Below are 20,270 nucleotides of genomic sequence, written 5' to 3'. Positions count from 1 at the left end.
GCGTGGGTTTGACTGCATCATGGCAGTGTCCTCGTAGAATGAACAGAACACTGCGTGATACCGGCCAATCATGCCTGTAACTTAGCAGCTGTGCAGGGTCGTAACGTCATCGGTAGGCATGAACGAGCACTACCATGCTTGGGTGCTTGATATTCGTAACGAGCATTTTAACACTCGGATGGGCTTGACTCGTTTACCTACTGAAGATCTTCCAGAAAAATGCTCAAGCTTCCCATAGACTTAAATTTCACTAGGTAAACAAGTCAACCCCATTCAAGCATTAAAATGCTCGATATGAGTACCAAGCACCCGAGCATGATAGTGCTCGCTCATCACTAGTCATCAGCTCTGCTCCCTTCCGATGCAGAAGTGAGCGACATAGGATAACTCCTTTATTCCTCAACAGCTATGTCCTTTAACAATCTTCACTTTGGTTCCTCAAAACGGTCTTACTGAACTGTCTTTTCGAGCCGCCATCCGAAACGTATTTCCACACAACACAAACCAGGATTACATTTTCCACAAGATTTAGTCCTAACAAATTACAATAAGTCATTTCATGGCCTGGTAATATAACTTTCTTTGAATATTAAAGTGAAAAATCAATCTGAGAAGGTCAGTCCTCTTCCCCTCTACAATGAAGCGTGTCTGAGTTCTATATATGTGTGCACTTATAGGCCCCATTCATGTGTCCAGGTTACCCGCTGGTAATCATTCTACAGGAGCAGATTTTCTTTGTTTTATCAGGATGAAAGTAAACCTTTCAAAATAGCTTGATATTATATGTTTATTTCTGGATAAGCTTTTACCATGGAAGAGATAATTGGAAAAGAGGTGTATCAGAGGCGTGAAATAGAAAATGTAACCTGAAATAACGGGCCATCTCCAAAAGCACTCCGCGCAAACAAACAATAGATGTAATCTCCCACTACCTATTTTATAGAACGTGTTTAGTTTTTCTACGTCTCCCAATAAAAAGAATGTCAGAGGCAGCGGAAGGCTGTGCAGCCACTGGTTAGAAGTCCTACTAGTACAATGAGTCCTGAGCTCTGCTGTCACTGCCTTTTATGAAGTATCACAAGCTGTCAACATTTCATACAACCAGCAGATACGTTACATACAATCTGTACAAAGCAATATACTTTATTCCGAAACCGGAAAGCTTCAGATGCTACAATGTAATAAAGCGTGGATGCTTGCTACAACGGTCATCCAGTTGGTTCTAATGCCAGGCCTAAATAAAAGCATGTGAACATATGGAACACTTACATGGCTAGGGTGGGAAGGGGGACATGTGATGAGTATCGCCGTGCATGAAACAAATACAACTGTTTAAAGGGAATGTATCACCTATATTCATTTTAAGAATCAAAAGCTGAAAGGATACAGATTTTTCTTCTAATTTGTTTTTATTTTCTGATCATACGGTTTTCGACACCTAGTATGGGGGCTGCCATCTTTCCACTGCTGCAGTAAAAAAAGGCCTATCACCGCATCAAAAGTGACCTATGTTACCTCCTATTTTATTTGTTGAATATTCGCCTTTTTTTCTTTCATTTTATGAATTAAAAGCTGAAAGTATACAGATTTTTCTTCTAATTTGTTTTTATTTTCCGATCGTAGATTTTTTGACATCTAGAATGGGGGCTGCCATCTTTCGACTGCTGCAGTTAAAGAGATCCTAGCATCAGGTCAAAAGTGACCTATGTTACCTCCTATTTTATTTCCTGATTATGTCGGGGGGGGGGGGGTGTTGGTTTTTTTTTTTAAATCATGTGCCAGATGGTTTCAGAGATATGGGTCTTTTCATCTTTTCATCTAGTGCTATTTTTCTGGTTTTTAGCAAGGGGGTTGTTCTTTTACTAGGGTAATATACAGAGCAGCCAAAGACCGCAGTAGAAAATGACACATTCACTTCTATAGGTTAATTTCTTAGGCATGCTCCAATTTGGCAAAGGGGGAAAAAAAAAATCAGCTCTTACATACCGGCAGGATTGCACAAGTCACAATATATAGTCTACTTTATATAGGGTCTGTTATCCACCATTATACTGCCTGAGATGAAAAGTGATCATTACAGAGCACAGAGTAGGAGTTATGTGTAAGTGTATATAAGTTGTTGTTAAATATATGACAGGCATTGCACAGGACCTGAGACCCCTTTCTTGCCAATCAGTAAAAATATGGCTCAGAAGTCCACAGCTCTTACATGAGCTCCACACAGAGTAAGGTGTACGGGCACAAGTCTATGGGTTCATACATTCACTATCATAAATCTGCCTATGGAACCATACATAAACGTGTGCACAGCTCATGCAGAAGCTGGGGACATCAAAGCCATATTTTGACTCATTTGTGGGGGTCTCACGATCTGAATCCTCTCTAATAAGCAACTGTTATACACAAAAATGTTTATATAGTGAAAGTTACGCTTTAATATTAGATTTTGTGGCCAGTGTGAACCTGGAAGGATTGCAGCATTTTTTTTTTTAATAGTTGTATGAAACAAACAAAAAATAGGTAATTTTCTGATGACACATTCCCTTTAAAAATAAGAGCTCTTGGAACTTGCCACAAAACAACACCAAACCTAAATCATATTCTTATGGCTACTATTTAGAGGTTTATATTAATTTCAATGTCTTTTTAAACCGGTACTATTGCACATGCAACTACATCATTCATGCATGAACTGTGATGATGCCAGACTGGGTCCTCACCTAACACAGCAGTCGGCACAAGTGGATCATTGGGCACTGCAGGAAAACAAAGCTCATGAAAATACATATTACCTCCATTTTAGGCAGTGGAAAGAAACAGACAAACATAGATTTAAGCACAATAACATCGACTGCTATAGAAAGGTGAGTACATCCAAAAGAAAAAAAGCCAACAACAATATATGTAACAGATTTGCATGAAAGCACCAACTCAAAATAAGGCCGAATATAGACGTCAGTGTTTTGTACATGGAATGCACATGAATGTGACACTGATGAGACCTGTGTGCTGTCGATTACATCATGGACCCACTCATTGAGAAGGGCAAGTGCGGTCAGCAAAGCAGACCCACCTGTGACATGTGAAGAGTGTCATAGAGCGCCTGGTATTTGTTAAGTTTGTAAAAAAAAATTACATATGCAAAAATCAGAGATATAGGTCGTAATGTAACAGGTATAAAAAAAAGTGGTACGGGTCTGAAATGTACCAGGCCTATGAAGAGAGATATGTGTCCATAATGTAACAGTCGTAAGAAAGAAGATATGGGTCCGTGATGCAACAGTCTTAGGAAAGGTGTTATGGGTATGTAATGTAACAATCCTTGAAAGAAGATATGGCTCCGTGATGCAACAGTCCTAGAAAAGCAGATATGTGTCCGTGATGCAACAGTCCTAAGAAAAAAGGTATGGGTTCGAGATGCAACAGTCCTAGGAAAGGTGTTATGGGTATGTGATGTAACAATCCTTGAAAGAAGATATGGGTCTATGATGCAACAGTCTTAGGAAAGGTGTTATGGGTATGTAATGTAACAATCCTTGAAAGAAGATAGGAGTCTAATGTAACAGGCCTAAGAAAGGAGATATAGGTCTGTAATATAACAGTCCTAAGAAAGAAGATATGGGTCCGTGATGTAACAGTCCTAAGAAAGAAGATATGGGTCTGTAATGTAGCAGTCCGAAGAAAGGAGATATGGGTCAATTATATAACAGTACTTAGAAAAGATACATGGATCTGTAATGTAACAGTCTTAAGAAAGAAGCTATATGGGTTTGTAATGTAACATGCCTAAGAAAGGAGATATGGGTCCATGATGTAACAGGCCTAAGAAAATCTGTGATGTAGCAGGCCTAAGAAAGAGACATGGGTCCATGATCTAAAAGTCCTAGGAAAGGAGACATGGGCATGTGATGTAACAGTCCTGAAGGAGATATGGGTCCATGATGTAAACGGCCTAAGAAAAGCACTTTCATCCCATCCGCATAAACTGCATATATTAGTAAACTACATGTTCGATCATCAGCAATGTCCCGTCATTATGTTTATTTATTATGTTTCTTTTGCTAGCATGTATATCAGTACTCTTCTACTAAGTTTAACTTTCAGTCTTGAAATAAAGTGTGCAGGCTGGTACGTGAGTGTCCATGTGTTAGAGGATGGCTTACTTGACTCCTATATAAACTGGAAAATAAGGGTATCAGCATATAAATATAATGCTATGGTTTCATAATGCTACCAACTTACAAGACAACAAAATATGAATGCCTGATATAGCTTAAATAAATATCATGCATCAATTGTGCAAAATGGGGCATTGGAAGAAGCTGATGTGACAGATGAATGGCTTAGCATGTCAATGAGCGCTCAATCAGCCAATCACAGTACTGCCAGTATGCAGAACACAAGCAGAAAATGTTAGGATTGGTAACAATATACAATACTGCAATGTATTCCCAAAATTACTGATCTCATGCAATATTGTGCAGACTACACTGTATTTGTTTCCTACAAATGATTGTACAATGCCCGCTGTGAAAGGCAGTTCTGGTTACAAATCGGCTACACAAGGTACGCCATTTTACCTGGTCTTAAGGTCCAGTCACACTAAACAACTTACCAGCGATCACAACAACGATAGGGATCGCTGGTAAGTTGCTAGGAGGTTGCTGGTGAGATGTCACACTGCGACGCTCCAGCGATCCCACCAGCAACCTGACCTGGCAGGGATCGCTGGAGCGTGGCTACACGAGTTGCTGGTGAGCTCACCAGCAACCAGTGACCAGCCCCCAGCGCCGCGTGGAAGATGCTGCGCTTGGTAACTAAGGTAAATATCGGGTAACCAACCCAATATTTACCTTGGTTACCAGCTCACGCAGCTACACGTGCAGAGAGCAGGGAGCAGCGCACACTGAGCGCTGGCTCCCTGCTCTCCTAGTTACAGCACACATCGGGTTAATTACCCGATGTGTGCTGCAGCTACATGTGCACAGAGCAGGGAGCAGCGCACAATGCTTAGCGCTGGCTCCTTGCTCTCCTAGCTACAGCACACATGGGGTTAATTACCCGATGTGTGCTGCAGCTAAATGTGCACAGAGCAGGGAGCAGCGCACAATGCTTAGCGCTGGCTCCTTGCTCTCCTAGTTACAGCACACATCGGGTTAATTAACCCGATGTGTCCTGCAGCTACATGTGCACAGAGCAGGAGCCGTCACTGACAGTGAGAGCGGCGGAGGCTGGTAACAAAGGTAAATATCGGGTAACCAAGGAAAGGGCTTCTTGGTTACCCGATGTTTACATTGGTTACCAGCCTCCGCAGAAGCCGGCTCCTGCTGCCTGCACATTTAGTTGTTGCTCTGTCGCTGTCACACACAGCGATCTGTGCTTCACAGCGGGACAGCAACAACTAAAAAATGGCCCAGGACATTCAGCAACAACCAACGACCTCACAGCAGGGGCCAGGTTGTTGCTGGATGTCACACACAGCAACATCGCTAGCAACGTCACAAAAGTTGTTCGTTACCAGCGATGTTGCTTAGTGTGACGGGGCCTTTACTGTTCAGACTCAGACATTTTTGTCAGAGCTATGGAAGCTATTACAACTGGTGGTCATACATGTACATCAGTACTGCCATTAACCCAGGGATTTTGTGACATCCCCCACTGTTAGAATTGATAGGGGTGCCAACAGTTGAACCACGAGCAATCACTTATCACCTATCCAGAGAGATGGGCAATTAAAGTATTTAGGGGCAAAACCCCTTTAAGGTCAATTCAGATGGTATTTGCAGCTATATCGGAGGTATGAATCAAGATGGGTTATAGATATATCCCTCAGATGATACATGCCTCCGACATATGCGACTGTACAGCCATACATCGACTAAATCTTTGCAATATGAAAGAATACTTTCATTCCATAGAATTGAAAGTATTGTGACATAAAATAGTCAAATGAAAATATGTAGGACATTTTTGGCCTTTGTGTGATAGTGAAGTATGCAGACACTGCCAGCGTAGTGTGAATTGTGCCCAAGATATTTCACACTAGTGGCATACGAAATGCTTTACATTCGATGTTATTTAGGGGGACGGCAGAAAACATTTTAGATTGGCTGTATGACAAATGTTTTGAAATACAGCAATACATTGATGTTTAGATTTGGTTGTCTTTTAAGCAGAGATTCATGGACATTAAACTTTACTATAAAAACGGGATAATAACTTTAACTAGGTTAAACTAGAAAGCAAAATGGGTCTTTTTAAGCAGATTATGAGTGTCAGCCATTTCGCAACACAGAACATACATTTGCTTACGTCATGGTAAGCAGAGTCCTCAAGAACTGATCCACTGTGGAAGTTATACAATTGTCGGCAACAAAATATGGTGACCTACATGAATCTCCAGTTTCCATCAATAGAACGGCCCAATTCATTAAGACTGACTTTATGCAAGCCAATCTTAATGAAGATACCATGGGAGTAAGTTGCTGGTGGCACGTATAGAATTAGGTGCATCTTACAATTGGTTTTGTCTCCGTTATTTCTGTTATAATTTATGCCACTAAATGGGCACTCATTTTGATGAATTTGCAGGGCAGGCTTTGAAATGTCCAGTCTTTGCCAAAGCCCAGTCCACTTTGGTACAGTTGGCCAGGACTAGCATAACAAAACTCAAAAACTAGGTACACAGTCTACGACATTTCAAGGTGCTTTACGCCAAATATATGGCAAATGCTCCTTGATGAATCCGTATGTACATAATCCATACCCCTGCGAGAGGTACAGGAGATGCTGAGTGTGAGCGCACTAATCAGCATATACACTTGTGAGATAACTGCAACGTAGTGTGAAGGTAATGGACTCTAAAATTAGGCAGCGTTTCTTCCCTACGACAGTACTTACATCTGGGGCTGAAATTGTGGGAGTCCATATAGGTGATGGAAAGAGGATCTTCTGCATGAAGGGTACTTTGATCTGCGTAACTTCGATCCATTGCATTCACCATATGAGTCATCTCCTGCCGTGTGTTACCCATGGCATCTTTGCGTTTCTTGGCCAGTTTACTGTAAGGTAAGAAATAGGTGTTTAGTGCCAACAATGTGTATAAAGAATTGATTAGCATTTTGCCAACACTGAGACCTGTTAATACAGGTTTCACAAAAGCTGTCAAGTATGTCCCTTGGAGATTTAAAGCGGTAGTGTCAAGTTTGAAAGCTAAAGGATAGGGAATATCTTCCCAATCACTGGAGATTGGCCTGCGGAGACACCCACGGATTCCAAAAAGAGTGTATGGTTGATAATGTGCACTGTCAGACCTACAGAGATCAGGAAGTTATCCCATAACCAATTGATATGGGATAACTTTCAAACTTGAGAATACCCTTATACGTTGTCCATGGGATGTTAACTGCAACATCAATTGCAACTATTTCCACTCATATACCAACATCACATTATTTTCTGTCCAGCCAGGGTATGTCACGCCATTGCATTTCTCACATCAGGTTCTCTGGTTCAGAGAAAAAAACAACTGGTTGCACATAAAGGAAATGTGAAACCACATTGCCCTGTCTTGACATGGCTGAACAGACTGGAACGGTATATGGCTGCCATATTCCACCATTATGGAAGCAGCCAGTCAGCCCAGCTCTCCATCTGGCGAGCAAAGTGTCCATGTTCAGCTACCTAAAAAAAGCAGCCCATGAACTCAGTCATTAAGAAGAGCATTTAGCACAATTTTATAAGCATATTCGGCTTTCATACACAGATAATTGGAAATCAGGGAAATGGGAACCACCTTTTTCTAGAAAATTACAGGGTTTTATTTTCTCGAATGCATTGCAAACTGTGAAATATTTTTTTTTTTCTAACCAAAAATTTTCCTACTAAGGATAAGAGTTGTCAACCGCAATCCCTTGTATTGTACTGTCAATTGCTATACAAGTAAGTTCATATACTACATTAGAGGGCACAGCATGGTGGCAGCTCAAATAGTCACACCGCCCACATGGTCCAGAATTCGTCTGCGAAACTAAAGAATCGTTTTGACCATATAATCAAAAGGACATGGGAACGTCAGTAAGAAAACGTTTCGTCCTGATATACAGTTAACAATTTCTCTACAATATGTCTAACCAGTCGCTGTGCTCTCAAAGTTGGACCCTTGATGTATAAAAGTCACATGGCTTACAGGATAAATGTTCCCTTGAGATTACTTTAGTTCCAGATAATAGGTACACATTTAGTTCCAAGTAGTGAGATCATAAGGTTGACAGCAGCATGGGGGTATAACATAGTCTTCCAAGACAAAAAGGAAAATAACAGTGTAAGGTCGAACTCAGATGTCCATGTAGCGCAGTCCGAGTACAAGTCACGAGTCTCCTGAACTGAAGTTGACAGCTTCATAGGAATATTGGCCCGTATTTACAGTGATCTGTACTTCGTTTGTCATACGCAAACATCTTAAGTCTGCCCAAAGCACCCATCCTGAAAGGTTGCTACATGAAATATTAAAGAGGTTTTCTCAATCATAAATGGGTAAAATTGCAAAGTTAATGTGACCACAAGCAACTCTGCAGTTTACGGAAGGATTTTACACAGAATTTGTCACCACATTTGACCTATGTAAACTATTAGTATGTTCATAGAGTTTATAGAATGCTGAAAAATGTCATACCGGTATGCCTCATATCAGATGCCTTGTTGTGGAGAAATCATCTTTTATCAGTTTAGGTCCATGAGCTCTTCCAGGCTATGGGGCAGATGCTGCCTGTAAGATAACTCCACCTCCAGAGATTATTTTATATAGAAGGAGGCGTTGTGAGTGTGACGTGTGTTGGCTGCTCTCTGCTCTCCCTGCAGAGCTGTATGTGATTATAATTGACACATCGGCAGGTTACTCTCAGCTTCAGCCTCTATCTCACAGGCAGACAGTGTTGCTATATTCTTGCAATACATAATCAACCAGAAATCCAAAATCAACATTTTAATCATTGCCGGTAGCAGCAAAACTAAGTGTGCCAGCGGTGTTGCAAAACTCCACATCAATATAACAACCCATATCTAGCAAATGAATAACATTGACTCCTTAGCTGTCAGAGCCCCAACATACATTTTCATCTCATAAAGCAGATCACCTACTATTTAAAAGAAGTGAAATGTACGTCGGGGCTCTGACAGCTAAGGAGTTGGTGTTCTTAATTTGCTAGACATGAGTAAGATTTCATGGATTTTGGATTATTTGAAAACCATGTTTTTGTGAAGGTGTATTTGATTATTTGGGCATTCCCAGTACATGCCCATGTACTTTATGTAAGACAATTTTCAAGAGAGTGATACACCCCCATTTTTTAATTTAGCTTTGTTAAATAATCACCGTTATTTTGTTAGCTATGTATTAATATTCCTCTCCTAGGCTACATATGCATTCAGTATATTGTCCATTTTAAATATTCCCGGTTCTCCAGTTGTTATATTGTTGCAATACAGCAGAACTTAGAGCAGCAAAAAATGTGTTTGTAAGAAGACAAATTGCATTTTTTCCTGTTCTGTGTCCGTTACTTGTCTTACACTGGTAATGCCCCTTCTATTATAATATAAGCTCTGGAGGTCGAGTCATCTTCCAGGCAGCATCTACCCCATAGTCTGGAAGAGGTGATATACATATGGGGATCTCTCTGGAATAAAACATCAGCTCGCATATATCAAGGTATCCTTTTATTCAGCTTCCTATGGCCTACATGTCGATATAGAAGACTTAGGAGGGTTGCTGCTACTGAAAGATTCCCTTTAAATATCACATTGTATTTCTCATTACTTAGTTTACTAATTAGACTGCAGCAACAACTTGTTTCCTAGGCAAGAAGTGTGTGCTTGCAAGCTCTGTGCTTTAGAACTTGCAAGTACGACTCTGAGCTGGTCGGATTGCTGGATCTGGCTAGCTTCAGTGCCTCTACGCACCTTCAATACTGCTTGCAGCATGGGAGAGGACACAGTGTGGGCCAACAGCCAGGCATGTTGCCAGTCAATCTTCAGAAGCACACTGCTAGCAAGGACCCAGGAGAAAAATGATGACAATAAGCCTTCAAAAAAAGAATCAGTCACCAGGTTTTGCCATCTAAAATCAGAGCAGTATGACAGAGACCCTGATACTTGCTATTGATCACTTTCTGAGCTGCTTGCTGTAGTTACGATAAAATCACTGTTTATCATCAGGTGATGACTAGAGGATTACTAAACCTGCTGCTTTGTAGTCCTGCATAGTCATATGTTCTGTATAACCCAGCCCCACAACTGATTGGCAGATTTCTGTGTACACTGTACATAGGCAGAGAACTGGTAATCAGTGGTGTGAGCGGACTTACACAGAGCTTAACATACAGCCGGTAAAACAGGGATTTTATCAAAACTGTAGCAAGCAGCTCAGTAACTGACATAGCTGGGATTATGGTCTCTGCACCTACATCATGCTGCTCTCTGATGGGGTAGCAAACACTTACTTTAAGATTATCCTTAAGAAAAAAAACAGCCCATGCATGTCACTTATGTGCTGATGGAAAACAATCTACAAACATACTGTAAGGTTGTCACATAATACACAAGTGTGCTTAGTGATTCTTCCCACAGCCTAGCATATGTGCAAGCCTGTCTGGATAATTTACCAAAAACAAATCACAGCCAGCCAGTAATTTTATCTTCAAATTGGAAAACAAAAAAAGAGTGATCAAGGTCAATAGATTGGAATACTAATATGAACTCATCAGCAGCATTTATGGGGTCTACAATCATTATATTAAGCCGCACACGCTCCTCCAGCGTGTTTACATATAGACAATGAAAAAAAGGTCCCCTAAATTACTGATGGTTGAAAATAATCCTGAAAGCTAGCAAAACCAAATTAATGACCGCAACCCTTATCACGTGAAAATGGAGAAAAGTATAGTTGTAAACTATAAAACATATCAGTAATGTTCATAAGCCCGTGTTGTCATCACCATAGCCAAGAGAATGATTGTGCATTAGAAAGGAAGGCTAAATCAGATAGTAATGACGCCACACTCTATACAGTGTGTCCACCGCTATTAACTTGAGAACGACGGCAGCTATAGGCATAGAAGTGGTGTCTAGGTATAGTAAAGTATCCATGCGCTATACAATGAAACCACCTATTGCGCCCCCTGGTGGAAAACAATGGAGTTAACATTTTCATCTCGAAAATAGAACGAGATAGAGGAAAAAAAGTGAATTACAAAGTTGTAGGGCATCATCAATTCAATACGAATCAACACCTTGCATAAAGAAATGCTATGATTAGAACGTGTAAAACTCACAAGGCTGCGGACGTGAAGCGATACCTCATGAAGACCTTCCTACAAGTCATTGGGTATGGTGGCTGCGTGGAGAAGCCTCCATGCTAACATGACCCGACCCCCACCTACCATATTGCACAACGTGCAGCAAGATACAGTATGCTGTTCAGAGCCCAAATGTGCATTGCAGCTGACAGTGCCCACTTTGAGCATCAAAGTTAAATGAGCGCCATATGTGTGACCAGCATTCAATGTTTTGGGGGAGTCATGGATTTCATATAATAGTATTTCTGTATACAAGGTGTTGATTCGTATTGAATTTATTATGCCCTACAACTTTGCAATTCACTTTTTTCTCTATTTCGTTTCGTTTTCGAGATAAAAATGCAAACTCCGTGTTCCACCAGGTGGCGCTATAGGTGGATTCATTGCGTAACGCATGGCTACTTTACTATACCTAGACACCACTTCTAAGCCTATAGCTGCCGCCGTTCTCAAGTTAATGGCGGTGGACAGGATATGGGTGGACACACTGAATATAGTTAATGGCAAGTGCTATCTTCTGCTGCGGCATTGGCTGTGTAGTGGCCACTGCAGAGATCTGCAACTCAGTTCCCATAATTGAATAGAGCATAAAAAAAATGTGACACTCACCAGTGATCCTGTTTAAAAATAGCACTTTATTGGGACATCATGTGCAGGATGTGGAATAAAAGTGACAGCTGTTTCGCATGTTACCTTACTTCTTCTGGGTCACCGACTGAGCAAGAAGAAGCGTGTTACCATGCGAAACAGTTGTCGCTCTTTTTATTCCACATCCTGTACATCATGTCCCAATAAAGTGCTATTTTTAATCAGGATCAGTGGTGAGTGCTGCATTTTTTCATGCTCTACAAGCATGAAATTTAACTTGTGCACCACATATACTGGTCAATACCTGAAAATATCAGATTCCTTGTGTGCTAATATTAGCTTTCTTTATTTGCTTAAGGTTGAATATATAGCAGTGCCGGTCTACATTATTTGTACTCAGGAATCACTATAATTGAATAGCACCTAAACTATCAATAGGCCACCAATATCACAAAGCTGGACAACCGCTTATAGCAATATTAATGTACACGTTTGCATCAAATATAAGCAAACTGATTAAGGAGTCCAGTCCCTTCATATATACAAAGCACCGGTAGCATGTATAACCCATTCACATAGTAAATAAATATTTTATTATGCGGTGGACCTGCCTAAGCAATGCATATTGCAAAAACTAGGGGATGTTAGCTGAGTACACTTGTTGGGCAATACATAATACATGCAGTAGGAAAGGGAATATTTGATCAAGATAAGGTTCAGCAGATTTGATGAAATATCTGGGACCCACATCCTTGCAGATTTCTTCTGCTTTTTTGCAGAGAGCATCAGTTAAAGCTGACTTAAGATATTATATCCCTCCACTTCAGATTCTTTTCGCGGAGCCAACTAGACAATTCTTAGCTTTTGCATATACATGATATGTATGAAGCGCGTTATCTAGTTGTTGCCCGCAGCTTTCTTCTTTCCGCCATCGTGAGACATATTTTCTATAATAACAAAGCCTCCCCCTGCAACTAAGAACCTTTCCAATTTAATTTTTTTGTTAAATTATTTTTGTAACTTAATGCCTAACCTTACATCCACGCCACTAGGCAGGAAAAATGGCTTTTATATCAGGTAACAAGACGCTTTTCTGAACAGTGGAAATAGAAATGGCAGGGTAGAAGGTCAACTGCTGCAAATAGCTTCGGCAGTAAATGTTATGAAGCTATATTTTTAATGAATACAAATGACTGTTGAGTTAAGGATTCGCCCCCCTTTCATATTACAGCAGCTGAGGAATTTCATTTCATTCAGGGCTAATGCATTGGATGTTTCTTGGTTTATAATACATCAGGATTAGAGGCGAGAGGAATCTCATCAGCGCCCTTTATTAGTACAAAGGCGGTTTTAAATATTGATGTATGTCACCACCTCTGCTTCAGCTTGGTTGCTTATACCCCACAGGCACGGTATGTAAAGTAATCTAATACTGACTGGCACCAAGAGGCACGCAACTCAATTGTGGATACACACCAACAATGTAGAATAAATGCTTCTATTAACCGCCCCAGAGTGTTCAGCTGATCGGCTGCAGCGCTGAGGATGTTGGAGCGTTTATCTTTTACATTTTCATTCTGTGCGCGCACGCTGCGGATTTAGGCCATGTGCGCACTAGAAATTGACTTTTTCTTAAGGAAAATCCGGACCCTCTGAAAGAATCCGGTACCTGCGATAAAAAAAGCACCAAAATCGCAACGAAATCCGCATGGTTTTTCCACAGGTTGATCCCTGCGGATTTTTACTATTATCTATGACAAAAAACGCAGGTACCTGCAGAAAAGACGTGACATGCCCATTAATTCCGCAGCGGAAATTTCACATATAAATCTGCAGGTAAAAAAAAAGCAGTGTGCGCACAGCATTTTTTTTTTATAACCATAGATTTTGCTGGGGAATAACTGCAGAAATGTTAGACACATTTTCTGCATCAAATCCGTGGCGTGCGCACATAGCCTTACCGCGAATTTTACAGCGGATTTGCTGCAGAAAATGTGTCCAACATTTCTGCAGTCATTCCTCAGTAAATCCTATGGTTATAAAAAAAAAAATGCTGTGCGCACACTGCGTTTTCTTTATAGCTGCGGATTTACCTGCGGATTTTCCACTGCGGAATTAATGAGCATGTCACTTCTTTTCCGCAGGTACCTGAGGTTTTTGCCATAGATAATGGTAAAAATCCGCAGGGACCAACCTGCGTAAAAAACGCAGCAAATCCGTGGCAAAACTGCATGCGGATTTCGTTGCGGTTTTGGTGCGGTTCTTTACTGCAGGTGCGCGATTCTTTCAGAGGGTCCGGATTTTCCTTAAGAAAAAGTCAATTTCTAGTGCGCACATGGCCTTAGTCCACTTTCTGTACACAGATTATGGAGCAGCGATCTTACCTAAGCATTTAGATATTTGCCTGGGTCATTGCACAGGGAGGGCTAGGTGGTGGGGAGTGGTTTCCATTTTCTATTGGGAATGATGGATCCATTATCCACAAATACAGGTTTTCTGTCGCTGTATTGGGGTAAGGCCATGTGTGCACGTCTGCGTTCTGCCGTGACAAATATTCCGCAGCGTTTTGTCACTGTATGTGCGTTTCAAAAACGCAGCCGAAAAGCTGCATTTCGGAATTATTTTGAATGCGAAATGGATGCAGAATTTATGCGTTCTGGATGCTTGCTCTGCCATAGACCGAGTGGGAAACGCATCCAAAACGCACAAAAGAAGCGACATATGCGGCTTTTTAGAACGCAGTGATATGGCCGCAAATTTCAGCATGCAAATTGCTGCGTTCTAAAACGCAACGTACGCATGGAATTTGCACAAGTTACATAGACTTTGCTGGGGATGGAGGACGCATGTGTTTACACTGCAGTGCTAGACGCAGCGTAAATGCACGCAATACGCACACGTGTGCACACAGCCTAAGACAAATCAACCCATGACCACGTTTCATGCCAGTATACAAATCCTTGCCATTGTCAGCGCATCATCCCGGATAAACAGAGGATATGCTACCGATGAGATGTTGTATGGGGACAGAACGATCATATTCACGAGCATTGTACTCCTATCAGTATTCAGACATTTCTGATCAGCAACTCCGTATGAAAGCTATAGGACCTGCCCTACACAATCCGATGATTTTTGTTCTCCATTTTATGTAGCTATTATTATTAATATACTTTAGCATTACATTACTTGACATATCTTCAAACGGAGTTACGTAAAGGGAAACGGTCAGGCCAGTCACGCTGCCCTCTACTCAAACATTAACAAATTCGACTCCTTGCAAAAAATAATGCAAATGCGAGTTCTCAAAATCACAGTCTAGGGGTTTCTGTGCTTACATTTTATATAATTTCTGCTGTTCTAGTATCAAACCTCATCACACAGGTTTCGCCCAGGTTCTCTCTTATGAAAGATACATTTAAAAGAAATCTGTCACCAGGTTTTTGCTACCTAATCTGAGTTAAGCATAAAGTAGGGGCAGAGATCCTGATTTCAGCGGTGTTTCACTTATTGGGTTGCTTAGTGTAGTTTTAATAAAATCACTGTTTAATCAGCAGTAGATTATCATTAAAGTACTACTGAAGTGCTGCCAGGTAGTCCAATATATCTGTATAACTGCTAGATCTGCAGCACAGAAAACATACATTTTATCAAAATGACAGCAAACAGGTCAGTAAGTGACACATCGCTGGAATCAGGGTCTCTGTCTCTACTATATGCTGCTTTCAGACGAGGAGCAAAAACCTGGTGACAGATTCCCTTTAAGTATTCAGTAGACCAAAAAATAACTTATTATAGCTAAGGATTATAGTACTGCCATATATTTTAAGAATACTTACATTTTTAATAGTGTAAAAGAAACCAACCATATATGTTTTTTTTAATTTTTGTAAAAATTAAATGTAGACCCCCTTGGAAAATCAGTACTAAAATCTGCAGTGAAATTTGCAGCAAGTTTTTTTTACTTGTATTTGCAAGTATTACTAATGAAGTTTGATAATGAATGTAAGCGAATTTGTCAGAATGATTGTACCACTAGATTATTGAAAATTAATCTGGAAAAGCTTTGGGGGCTTCGAGGGATGTGTCAATACGCTCACTACATTGTTAGAACCCCAATGCTGTAAGAAGTTAACATGCATATGGTTTCAAAGCTCAATATATCAGCACTGACACATGAGATTAGTGCAAAACATGTACCCGTTTTATTGTTCTAAAACCTTTACAAATGGTTTCAGCAGTAAAATGCTTCTGACAGCTTCCCTTTAAGTATAACACTATCATTTGCCTACTTGCAGAGTCATGTATTTCCACAAAGGTCAAGTCTTCTTACTCTCCTGAAGGGCAAGCCATTTACAAAACTGTCGCTAGGATTTTCATAGTAATATAGCAGCAGTTCTCTCATGGCAAAGCTTCAGTACCTGTGATAGAACCGCACTACAGTCTTTAATGCAAATATTATTTATTAGTTCCAAAAGAACAAATTAACAATGTAGCAACATTTCCGACATAGAATCTTTCATTATGTTGGCATTATATGGTGCGTGTAAGGGCTTCCATGGAGTAAATGCTTGAACTGTTGTGTTGTGATATCTGTGAACTTAAAATATTGGACAGAGACTTTAAGACAGGCCTGCACAACATGCGGCCAGCAAAAGGCATTGCTGCGGCAAGTGGACCTGTTCGGCAGTCGCCGCTGCCTGCTTCTAATATTCAAATGTATTCATGTCTCTCAGATGCAAATACATTTGAAACTCTGAGCACAAGGCCTGGCACAATGCATCAGACCCCTCTATGACGTGCAGCAGCGTGAGGAGGTCAGTATTTTGGAAAGGGGCAGTCTGAGGGGATATTTTGGAGAAGGTGAATGTGTGTGTGAGGTGATGTCAGTGGTTCAGACAGTGTGTGTGTGTGTGTGTGTGTGTGTGTGTGTGTGTGTGTGTGTGTGTGTGTGTGTGTGTGTGTGTGTGTCTGTCAGTATGGAGAGGGGCAGTGTGGGGGATATTATAGAAAGGGGAAGTGTAGGGAAAATATTATGGATGACAGTATGGGGGATACTATACAGAAGGGTGGGGTGGGGAAAATAGAGGGGTGGTGTGGGGGAGATATTATGGAGAAGGACATTGTGCAGGGTAATAGGAAGATGGGCATTGTGGGGAGGCAATATGGAAAGGGGAAATATAAGGGGGTCATAAGGAGAAGAGCAGTGTGTGGGGGGGCAATATAAAGTTGGGTTAAAAGATGAGGGTATATTATGGAGATGATTTGTGTGGGGGAAATATTATGGAGAGGGGCAGTGCGGGGTGGATATGGAGAGGGACAGTATGGGGTAGATATGGAGAGGGGTAGTGTGGGGAGATAAGGAGAGGCACAATGTAAGGAAGATAATATGTAGAGGGGCAGTGTTGGAGGCATATTATACAAAGGGGCAGTGTGGGGGATATTATACAGAGGGGCAGTGTGGGAGATATTATGGAGAGAGGCAGTATGAGGGGGACATTATACAGAGGTACTGTTAGTGTGGGGGGATGGATATTTTGTTCAGGAAGCACAGTAAGGGGGCAATTATTTGTTTAGGGTGCAGTATGTGAGATATTTTTTGATTTATGGCCAGTACAATGATTTTTTTTTTTTTAAAGTAAGGAATTTTCTTTTGAAGAGCTGCTAAAGAGAAAAAAGGGAACTCAGATGATATGAGTTCTGGGCATGAAATCTCATGAAAATCTCATCTATACTACATGGAGACAGAAGCGGTGGAAACAACTCCAATCAGAGAAGATGTTGTCAATAAGGTACCTAGGTGTAAATGTGTATTTTTTTATACTGATTATGTCTCGTCAATACAGAGTTTCTTATGGTTGGCTGTCTGATGATGACTGGTAACATCAACTCACAGCATCTCCTTACAAATTGTTTAGGACATACTGCAAATTGTAGGTTCAAGCGATACAATTCTATATGGGGCTGATCTGTCTTTATAATTGATCGCTGCACAATGTACTACGTGGTGCTGTATATATGTACCGATAGTGGACCAGATGCTGCATTCAAATGCTGACAATGGGTTCTGGCACCACACATGTGCGGACAGTTGTTCTGATCTTTTGTAAATGTAGCAATCCATAATGTGATTCATGGCTATGTTAAAACTTAATTTCAACTCTCTAAGTTTTGAGTATTTTTAATAGGAGGATTTGGTCAGTTTCTGCTCTAAAAAACTCATTTTAATTTGTTCAGACTGATTTTTTTGGAGCAGAAACTCTGCAAATCCAAATCAAATATGTAAACATGCTTCTGGTGATGTATTAATGTACTGATGGTGGTTATGGTGATGTAGTCATGTAAGTACCCCTTTAAATTTTTTGCAGCCCTTAGGATTGGTTCAGTATGGCAATGTGGCCCATGGACCAAACCATATTGTGCTCCCCTGCTGTAAGACAAAAATGGTTTATAGCAAATGAAGGGGGATGTAGTACTAAAGTCTTCTTTAATAAGTTTCAACACTACAGCCAGCTAGTAACCATTCAGAAAGAGTCCATCATCAGTTTTCAAAGTAGATATATGACTTAGACATATGGCAGTAGCTTTGACTTAATTATTGATTTAATGCTTCAATAAATTCGGTTGTTTTATAGAAGAATGGACTACAGGATTTTTTTTCTTCCTCCCTTTTTCCTTGACATTTAAAAAGGACCTTTTGTAATATTTTTTTTTATCATTTTAAACTGTGTATATATCAGTAAAAAGGGGCAGAGAGGTGGATTATTATATTTTTTTTAACAATAAAACATTTATTTTTTTGTTTCCATAGCATTGTGCATTAATGGTTTTTTGAAGTTCATATTTAAACAAGGTCCACACTGCTCCCACACACCAGCAACTCCACGTACATATAACCTTGAGGAAAACTATTAATTTTGAAACTTTAGACTATGTATCTGTATACACCTGTCAGATTTTGATTAATAAAGCATCACTTATTCCACATATTCCATTGAACACTAAATTTTGCCAAAGTTGACTTTTACTAAATTTACCTAGGATCTAAGGGATAAGGTTTCTTCTTGAGTGGCATGACATGCCAGGTCCAGAATGCCAGTATGAGGAGACTTGTGAAAATAACGGAGTAGCGGTCAGATAGGAGCGCTAGGGAACAGGCGGACAAGGAGGATTTTAAAATTACAAACCTTTTATTTAGTTGAAAAACCCTCTAATGGCCACTACGTGTTTCAACAGCTGATTGCTGTCTTCATCAGGTGATTAGGAGGTAAAATCTATTAGGAGTTTAAAATCCTCCCTGTCCTCTTGTTCTCTAGTGCTCCTATCTGACTGCTACTCCGTTATTTTCACATACATTATCCCCTTGAGGGATTAACGGCAGGAGCAGATCTGGGAGTGGTGAGTTTCTACAACAATTACCAGGACCCACGGTTGCTGTGATACCGGGTTGCTCTGACTGCGGTGACACACTTCCGGGTGCTCGCAGTCATGTGACCAACCTGGAAGGACTCACTCTACTCTTCCCTGGGATTTCAGACAGCTCCAGGAATCAGAGGGACCCCGTGGATCCTTTACTGCAACAACAGGGGTTGTGCACGGGTGCACAACCATTTGAGGTGAGCAGCCTCCGGGCAATACCATAATCCCCCTCACCACTGGGTGCTACTCATTGCATCTCCCTCTCTCCTTTGTTACTTAGTATGAGGAGACTTGGAAGCCTTGCATGCTCCTCTGGGAAATTAAATATGCAAATTGCCTTTTCAGAGAGGAAGAGGAATGGAACTCTAGCGCCCCCCTGACTGATGTGACAACTAGTTAGCATTACTTCATATGCATATGTAGGGGTATCGCCTATACGAATGCTTCAAAGTACTTCGACTTTAAGAGACATTGCTTCCCTTTTTCTGTGTGTTATGGACTGGCCGGTTCAGTCCCCTCTGAGCTGTGAGTTGTTTGGACTAACCCGGCCTAAAAAGTGCAGGAAAATGAGAAAGAGCGGGAGAGGAGTTCAGGTGGGAATTGGAGAAGTCAGGTCGCCTGGGAGGTTGAGAGAAGGTACATTGCCTGTGTATCTTGCTCTGACTTTCAAGGATAAGTGTACACCAACGTGCATCACAACTCCCAGGAGTGGACCTGTTTTCCCCTATACAGTGCTGTGAGTCTTTACCAGTGTGTGCACTACTAGGACATAGCGTAGGCCTCTGTAGCTAGGGCACAGTGTCTATGCGGCTCCACTAGTGAAGGCCAGCTAGGTTGTTGGGTTGTGTAGTTGAATGTATATTTTGCCTGCCTATGTTGTTTTACTGGTGTTTGTGCTAGTTGGGACGACGT

General features: G+C 40.9%; 1 protein-coding gene across 18 annotated transcripts in view; it reads right to left on the bottom strand.

The window, feature by feature from the left end:
- The window catches only part of PTPRK (protein tyrosine phosphatase receptor type K), a 450,255-nt gene that overhangs the window by 53,103 nt on the left and 376,882 nt on the right, over positions 1–20,270 (bottom strand). For 12 of the 18 annotated variants that reach the window (XM_075339909.1, XM_075339911.1, XM_075339913.1 and 9 more), the window contains 2 exons: positions 6,901–7,061; positions 2,721–2,756 (listed from right to left, as the gene is read on the bottom strand). In XM_075339909.1, the coding sequence (XP_075196024.1) occupies positions 2,721–2,756; positions 6,901–7,061 (197 nt within the window). The remainder of the gene's footprint in view (positions 1–2,720; positions 2,757–6,900; positions 7,062–20,270) is intronic. The other 6 variants (XM_075339917.1, XM_075339919.1, XM_075339922.1 and 3 more) reach the window with 1 other exon arrangement.

Source organism: Anomaloglossus baeobatrachus, chromosome 3 (assembly GCF_048569485.1).
Source record: "Anomaloglossus baeobatrachus isolate aAnoBae1 chromosome 3, aAnoBae1.hap1, whole genome shotgun sequence".
Classification (NCBI taxonomy): domain Eukaryota; kingdom Metazoa; phylum Chordata; class Amphibia; order Anura; family Aromobatidae; genus Anomaloglossus; species Anomaloglossus baeobatrachus.
The sequence above is the reverse complement of the archived record's forward strand: the minus strand, read 5'-3'. Positions and strand labels throughout refer to the sequence as shown.